Source organism: Trypanosoma conorhini, assembly GCF_003719485.1.
Source record: "Trypanosoma conorhini strain 025E chromosome Unknown Tco_14.4_contig_00776, whole genome shotgun sequence".
Classification (NCBI taxonomy): domain Eukaryota; phylum Euglenozoa; class Kinetoplastea; order Trypanosomatida; family Trypanosomatidae; genus Trypanosoma; species Trypanosoma conorhini.
In genome coordinates, this window is record NW_021704865.1 from 1 (window position 1) to 7,511 (window position 7,511).

A 7,511-nucleotide genomic window follows, 5' to 3' on the forward strand; every position below is an offset into this window, starting at 1 on the left:
ATCGAGGCGGCGGTGGAGGCGAGGACGGCCGACGGCTACACCCTGCGCCTCTTCGTGATTGCCTTCACGAAGAAGCAGAGCAACCAGCTGTCGAAGAACTGCTACGCCAAGACGCGCCTGGTGAAGTGGGTGCGCCACCGCGTGACGAACCTCATCCGCCAGCGCCTGGCGAAGGTGAACATCAACGACGCGGTGACGCTGCTGACCCGCAACATCCTGCGCGACCGCCTGACGAAGCGCTGCAACCCCATCGTGCCGCTGCGCGACCTGCGCATCCGCAAGGTGAAGGTGATCCGCACGCCCCGGTTCGATGCCCAGGCGCTGCTGAACGCCCACGGCGAGATTCCGGCCTCGGCTGAGGGCGAGGCGCGCGTCGTCGAGGAGGCCGAGGAGGCCCCTGTCGCCGAGGCCACCGCCTAAACCCCGTTCCACGTGGATGGAGTGTGATGTGACAGCTCTTATTTATTTGTTTATTTTTGCAGAGTTAAATCCTTAAAAAAAACATAAAAGAGGAGGGAATAACGGGCCCCCTCTCTTTTGCCCGTAGTGGGGAGGGGAGAGGGCCTGTGTGTGTGAGAGCGCGCTGGCGCCCTTCTTCTTGGATCTTGTTTGGTTTTGTATTTCCTCTTTCAAATGCATTATACTTTCGTCTTTTTTTCTTTCTTCTCTCTCTTGCTCGTGACCCTCCCTGTGCGTGCGTGAGTGCTTCGCTGGGCGGCGTGGAGAGGAAAGCGAAGGATGGCGTTGCTCGGAGGCTTCACGCCGTGGGCGCACCTGCGGCTGCGCGACCACCGTCCCGGGCCAATGAGTTACCCCCCGCCCGGGAACGACATCCCGGAGAGATCGATACTGCGGAAATATCCCACGCGGTCGCGCGAGGCCACCGTAGGCCCCGGCGAGTACCAAATTCCAACCACCGTGGGCCAGTGCCGTTCAACCGTGTTTGGGCCGCCGAGTGGCCCGGGCTCGACTGAAGCCGCAAGGGCAAACGTTAGTCCAAAACGCAGGCAGACCGTTGGGAAAGGCAAGCGAGGCGGCGTGCCCCCGCTTCCGAAGCAGTACAGCCTCGCTCTGTACCCCGATACCCCGGCGTTCTCCATCTACAGCAAACTACAAGATAAGCCGTTAGGTAGCGGTGTGGGCCCTGGCGAGTACGCCATCCCCTCCTCCTTTGACCTGGCTGGGAAAGGGCCGCACTTTGGCCAGCGGACGAAGCTGTTGACGACGCGTGACATAGTGCCGGGGCCTGGGGCCTATCAAGTGCCCCGCTTTGGTGATGATATGCCAAAGCTAAAGGAATACATCACATCCGTGCGAAAGGTCCATGCGGACGAAAATGGGCCAGGTCCTGGGAGCTACGACGACCCCACCACAATTGCTGCACGTCTTGCACCCCCACAACTGCGCCTGTACGATGGTCCACGCTTTGGCGGTCGTCATTCCCAGCCCAAGTCCACCTTGTTCACGGGACCCGGCCCCGCGGAGTACGGTGACGTGAGTCAAATAATGCGGAAACGGGTACGATGTACGCCCGTGTTTCGTGCGCCCATCCAGACCGTGCCTGAAAACAAGACGGTGCGGGCTGCGGTCAATTTTGCACCAGGTCCAGGTATTTATCTCCTGCCGTCGGAGTTTGATCGGGACTACAAGAAGGGAGTCTCACTGGGGGCGCGCACCCTTCGTGAGCCCAAGCCGGCGACAAGTGCGACGGTTGGCCCCGGCTCGTACAATCTGGGGAAGCCGCCGATGACGTCCAACGGGTTTCGCTTTGCGGCCCAACCGTACGACCCCCTCGCCTTTGCAGACCAGGAGGAGAGCGTGGCCGAGAGCGCGGCGAGTGCCGATGCGGGGCCTGCCCTGTATTACCCGAAACTGGACGCGGTGAAGCCCTACAAATACAAGGCGGTGGCCGGCTTCGGCCTCGGCCAGCGCTTCATGGTTCGAAACGCCGGTGGTCCGCTGTGCTACGACGTCAAACCGCCTGAGCCGACCCGCAGCACGGTGTTTTTCCGTGGCGACTACCGCCGCAGCAGGCACCTGCACGGCTGGGCCGACGGCGGACCCTCGTACGAGGTTGAGAACGACACCATCGCCGATAGCATGCGGAAGGGCAAAGGCTTCACCTTTGGCATCCGCTACCCTGCGCGGGCCACCCACCAGGTGTGCAAGCCGTACGACGCGACGACGAACATCAACTGCGAGTACCCCGATGAGACGACGTGGATGACGAAGCCAAAGTAGCCGCGGAGCAGCAACAGGGGGCGGGAGCGCAGGGAGAAGCGCCGCCACTAGGAGCAGCGGGAACGCAATAAAAAAAAAGGCGAGGGCGAGAGAGAAAAAAGTGTAAATAATAAACAGAAGAAGGAAGAAAAAAAACAAAAACAAAAAGAGAAATGGAAACGAACGGGTTTGCCGTGCGACACGAAAGGAGTTGAGGAGGAACGATGAAGCGCATCATGTGAGATAGCTAGACCGAGGTGTAAGGTCGAGCGACCAATGCGAACTCAATATGTAAATAGTTGAATTGTGAAACATGTTCCCTCTCTCTCTCTCTCTCTCTCTTGCTGTCTCTCTCTCTCTGTGTGTGTGTGCGCGCCTCTGACTGTTGTTGTTGTTGCTTTAGCTCCTTTTGCTGTATCCCTTCCGTGCGGTACGTGCGTGGCTCCTGGAGTGGAATATTGCGACATCACATGTCCGGCAAGACAAACGAAACAAAAACAAGAAGAAAAAATATATATGTACATGTCTCTTATATTTGTTATTCATTTGCTCGTTTGTTTGCTTCCTCTCTCCCTCGGGCTATTACTGCGGCTGTACGTGTGAGTATGTGCCTGTCCGTCGTGTAAACCTGCGCGCGTGGTTGCGGGTGGCTTGAGTGCGCGCACCGCCTGCCTTGTCGCACTGCGTTGCCGCTCTACAATTTTTTACTTCCACTTTTGCGTCTTCCGCCACCGTCTGGGAGCCTGCGTAGCAGCAAAGACGAGAGGTTGCAAGCGTACAGGCAAACACAGAGAGAGGGAGAGAAAGAGATAGAGAGAGTGGGGAAGTAGACAGCCAAGAGTCAGGCCGTGAGCCAGCAGCGGCGACTCAAGGCAAACTTCATAGACGCTCATAAGGGAGTTCCACGGCCACCCTGCAAGGAGGCTCCGTGAGGGCTTACGCATGTCACTGGTGGAAGCCGACAGTTATGGCCTCGCGGCGCGGGATATCGGGGGTGAAGGGCAGCCGCAGTTGTATTTGGCACGCTCCACGCACCAAGTTGAGCGCGGCGTTAGGCCGGAGGTGGCGCTGCGCCACCTCACGGAGGGGTTTCTCAACTTGGAGCAGCAAATGAGGCTGTGGCGTCGGCAGCTGCAGCGCAAGCTGGGGGACATTGAGCGCCGCGTGAGTCGCTGTGAGTCCGCGCTGCTGCTGACCAAGGCACTGGCGCCCCGCCCACCCGTGGCGGAGGCCGCAACGCACACGTACAGTGACGCCGAGGGCGGGGTGGAAGATGCGTTTAGGCGGCTCCAGCTCACTTCAAAGGCTCTCCGTGCGACGGTAGAGGAGTGCGCCCGCGGAGGGGCGTCGTGCGTGGCCCCCAACACGCCGCGGACAGGAGACTGGCATGAGACGGCATCCGCAGCGAGGCAGGGTGTGAGTGACGACAGTGCTGTCTCCGCCGACCGGGCGGGGGTGTTTGCCTCTCCCTGCGGCGCGGGGCGCAGATGTGCCCCGAAGTGGGGAATGTCGCCCACCGCGGACTCCAGCGCCGCGGTGGGAAGCGGGGAAAGTGCCGGGGTCACACCTGACACCGCGGAGACGTACTCGCCGCGGCTGGCCTCCGCTCACGCCGCCATTGCGGCTGAGTTGCGTCGCGGCGAGAGAAGAAGGCGACGTCGCGCGGCATCCTCGTGTTCATCTGACTCACACGCGCAGAGCCCTCTTCAACCCTCGTCGTCTTTCTCCACAATGACGTCCATCACCCGGCGGGCGTGCAGCGCGACGGATAGCACGTGTTGCCGTGACTGGTCGCCGTTTATTCAGGTGCCGGGGGGGCCAGAGGGGGCCGTCAGCTCTGGGGCGAAGGCGGCCGCGCCGGAGCCCCGCATGGAGTCAACGGCGACAACAACACGGCCGTCATGTGACGCTGCAGTAACCGCATCCCCCTCTGCGCGCGTCCTGTCCCTAGAACGACGACTCTCTTACTCCCCGGAAATGCCGAAGCGCCGGCAGCGAGAGGCGTTGTGCGTGTCAGCCAAGCTGACCAGCAGTGCCTTTTTGTTTGTGAAAAGGGGGAGAAAAGCATCCTTGGCCGGTGCCAAAGCTTTGGAGCCGCCACAGAACTTCACTGGACCTGTGTTTGCTTCAAGGCCAGTGCGTGATGCGAAAGCACGGCCAGATACATCACCGTTCCCACAACTCGGCGATGCCGTCAGTGATGTGTCAGCCGCGACAGGTGGCGGAGTCCCCGCGGCCCCACCGCTGTACTTCGTGTCGCAGCATCGCTGCAGCCCCAGCGGCAGCAGTGATGACGGCCATGAAGACGCCAGCGAACGGGAGGAAGTGAAGGAGTGGAGCGCAGGCAGCGCTGAAGGAATTTTCCCTGCGTCTGCCCCAGCTCTGCCCAGGGTGGACACGGTGTGGCAAAAAGTGGTTGAGCTGGCCCATGCTGAGCAGTACTGCGAGCAGCTGCACGCGTTGCAGTATCCTCCCCTCTCCATGTTATCCTCGGGTGTACTAGAGGTTTCCGCATCGACGGCAAAGGAAATGTAATGCTTTTTTGTGTTTTATTTTTTAAATGCTGGCAGGCGCCTTCGCTTTGTTTTCGGCTTTCTTCTTTATCTGTTCGTGCTGTACATGCCGCTTCTCGTGGCTGTTGGTGCTGCTGCTGCTTGGTCCTTGCATTTTGCACGTGCTCGCTCCCTCGCTTGCTCGCTCGCTTGCCAAGTGATCCGCGGAGGACGCGGCTAGTTGGAGGTGAAAATGTAAGACATGCATAGAGGCTCGTGCTCCCATTTCCCCCCTCGCTGCAGGAGGATGGAGAGCGGGCTATAGATGAGTGCCTCTGTGCACGCTAAGTCCGCGGTGGGCAAGTTCATCATAGACATTTCATATAGAACTTTTTGGTGGCTTCTTTGTTTGAGGACTCCACTTCCTCCTCGCCACGTTTCCTGCGGAAGTGTCAGGCGGGCGCGGTAAGGAGGAAGCGGGAGGTGAACTAAATAAATAACAGCGAAAATGGGGTGTCGTGAAAACGCCCCCATCATTTTGTTTTTATTTATTTATTCTCGTATGCATCTTTTTTAGACTCACTGCCTTTTTTTTGGGGGGGGGGGAGCATGCGCCGCGGCAACTTTCGCTCCGAGTGATTCCTGTATGTTTCTCTTGTTGCTGGAGGAAGCACCTGCGTGAGTATTTTTCCCGTATCTGTACGCTTGCTGTTGCTACCCGCGTTTCTTCCCTTTAGCTTTGTGCGTGCGTGTGTGTGTGTGTGTGCGTGTCTGGCGGTGACGGGACGGTGCACGCACATCCCTCCACTGGATACGCCGCCTTTTCTGTGCGCCTGCGCGTCCGGCGCGTCCTGCAGCAGGTGACAGCGAGGGAGAGAGAGGGAGAGGCAGGTGGGCGCGCCTCCACCCACACAGGCCATAGATAGCGCAGTGTAGCCTGCGGAGGGGAGTGGCAGAGAAGGTTAGTTGTTTATTTTTCATTACTATTAATTAGTTTTTTTGTTTTTGTTTTTGTTTTGCGCGGGACCGGATGAGCGCTGCGGATGTCGGCATCTTCCTCTGTTGCCTGACGTCCATTGCGTGTAAGGCGAGGGCCTTCACACTGACACAGACGGCCGGTAACGCGACGCTGGGGGTCACCGCAGCAGAGGCGGAACACCACCTCGCCCAGGCGGTCCCCAGCTCCCCGCCGCGGCCCTCTTCCACGCCCCCGTTTGCCGCTGCGGCTGTTAGGGGGGCGGCAGCAGCCGCACCAGCGCCTGTCATGGGGGCCGCGCCGCAGGTCCACACCAGCGTGGGGGTGGAGTTCCGCAGTGGCGCACCGCAGTCGCCTGGTTACGACTATTCCCTGCCTCCACGCGAGGATGAGGCGGCGGGGGCTGCTACGGAGGGCGCCGAAGTCTACCATCGTGCCGACGACGACGACAATGACGACGACGACGGCGACGACGACAACAACAACAACAGCGACGACGATGCTGGGGACGCGCGCGGCGGTGAGGATCTCATAGTACGCGTGTTTTCGCTGCCCCTGACGCAGCGCATTATGATGGGCGTGAATTGGCTCTCCGTGATCTCCAATTGTCTGACGTACTTCTTGCGTCCCTCGCAGGTTTTGTATGCATTTCTGCTTTGTAGTTCGGACATGATGTTGTACGTTGTCACTGGTTCAATGGTCGGCGGACGGCGGCGTCGGCGATCAGCCTCGACGCGGTCTTTGGGCCCAACCCCCGCCACGTACGCGGCACCGGCACCGGCGTCTGTTGCTCTGGAGTTTGGGGAGGAGGGGTGTCACTCCCCCGCGTGGGCGGAGCGTTGCGCCGCGGCGAGGCAGCAGGTTCTCCCCAGAAGAGCTCCCATTTTCTTCGCCAAATACGCGACGGGCGCCTACGGCGAAGCTGGGGTCATCCCGAGTCATGCCTCGACGGGTACGGAGTTTGACCCGAGTGTAGAACCGGGTGCTGGGCAACGGAAGTCAAGAAAAACTTTCAGGTATGTTCCCCGTCTCATTAACCAACGCAGCCTATTTATCGTTGCGCTCAATATGGCATTGCTGTTTGCACTTGTCATTTTTCACTTGCATCATTTATTTTTCTGGGTGGGGACGGTGACGGGGTACCTGGCCTCCTGTGGGACCCTGTACGTGCTCGGCTGTGAAGTGGGGGTGCTGCTGCAGATGTGTGGCTGGCTGCGTCTCCGACGCTCCGCCCGGTCGTCCTCGTCCCCGTCTTCATTGCCGCCCGTCGCCTTGGCGGCCGCACTGAGCAGCGTCGACTTACGTAGTGCCTCGCTCCCCCCCGCCGGAGTGATGGTGCACCGACGCTTGCGCGTCCTTTACGTCACGCATCTGGTCTTCTCCTTTGCCTGCTCCGCCTTTTACTTCTCGATGCTGCTGGAGGAGGGGGCGGCGCTCTACAGCACGCATCTGGAGTTCATGCGTTGGTACGTGGGAACGGTCGGGCTTGGTTTGCTGGACCTTGCCCGGCTGCTTCTCTTCGGCGCCATTCTCTGGCTTGGCGCCGGCCGGGAGGGAAAAAACAGGCGTCGTCGCCCGCATGGGGTTGGGGAGACAGCGTCCGTGAGGTCCGGCTAACAGGCTCGCAGGCGCCCTGCGTGGCCCACGAGAGACATGAGGGCGGCGCGCGGGGGGACGAGGGAATGAGATGAGTCAACCTCCTCCTCCTGCTCCAACAACAAAAATAAATGAATACATAACAATGTAAATGGTAAAAGTAAGCAAATAAAATAAAAAAGTGGGGGTGGGTGGGGGATGACCCTCAAAGCGTCTTTGCGAAGAGG

The 7,511-nt window shown here is 59.8% G+C and overlaps 4 protein-coding genes across 4 annotated transcripts, besides 8 other annotated features; all 4 read left to right on the plus strand.

Moving 5' to 3' along the window:
- Tco025E_08418 (40S ribosomal protein S3a) lies at positions 1-420 on the plus strand (the record flags this gene model as incomplete). The annotated part of the gene is made up of 1 exon (XM_029375267.1): positions 1-420. A coding segment is annotated over one exon (420 nt), but the record flags the coding sequence as incomplete, so codon positions are not given.
- Positions 421-592: 172 nt separating this feature from the next.
- Positions 593-677: a microsatellite.
- A 61-nt stretch (positions 678-738) lies between these two features.
- On the plus strand, positions 739-2,241 carry Tco025E_08419 (uncharacterized protein; the record flags this gene model as incomplete). The annotated part of the gene is made up of 1 exon (XM_029375268.1): positions 739-2,241. The coding sequence occupies one exon, from the start codon at positions 739-741 to the stop codon at positions 2,239-2,241; it is 1,503 nt and encodes a 500-aa protein (XP_029224626.1).
- Positions 2,242-2,333: 92 nt separating this feature from the next.
- Positions 2,334-2,403: a sequence feature (A-rich).
- A 137-nt stretch (positions 2,404-2,540) lies between these two features.
- Positions 2,541-2,580: a microsatellite.
- Positions 2,581-3,009: 429 nt separating this feature from the next.
- Positions 3,010-3,039: a microsatellite.
- A 123-nt stretch (positions 3,040-3,162) lies between these two features.
- On the plus strand, positions 3,163-4,755 carry Tco025E_08420 (uncharacterized protein; the record flags this gene model as incomplete). Its single annotated transcript, XM_029375269.1, has 1 exon — positions 3,163-4,755. One exon carries the CDS (start codon positions 3,163-3,165, stop codon positions 4,753-4,755), a length of 1,593 nt encoding a protein of 530 aa, XP_029224627.1.
- Positions 4,756-4,831: 76 nt separating this feature from the next.
- Positions 4,832-4,875: a microsatellite.
- A 21-nt stretch (positions 4,876-4,896) lies between these two features.
- Positions 4,897-4,926: a microsatellite.
- A 526-nt stretch (positions 4,927-5,452) lies between these two features.
- Positions 5,453-5,486: a microsatellite.
- Positions 5,487-5,742: 256 nt separating this feature from the next.
- Positions 5,743-7,305, plus strand: Tco025E_08421 (uncharacterized protein; the record flags this gene model as incomplete). The annotated part of the gene is made up of 1 exon (XM_029375270.1): positions 5,743-7,305. The coding sequence occupies one exon, from the start codon at positions 5,743-5,745 to the stop codon at positions 7,303-7,305; it is 1,563 nt and encodes a 520-aa protein (XP_029224628.1).
- A 104-nt stretch (positions 7,306-7,409) lies between these two features.
- Positions 7,410-7,465: a sequence feature (A-rich).
- Positions 7,466-7,511: the final 46 nt, after the last annotated feature.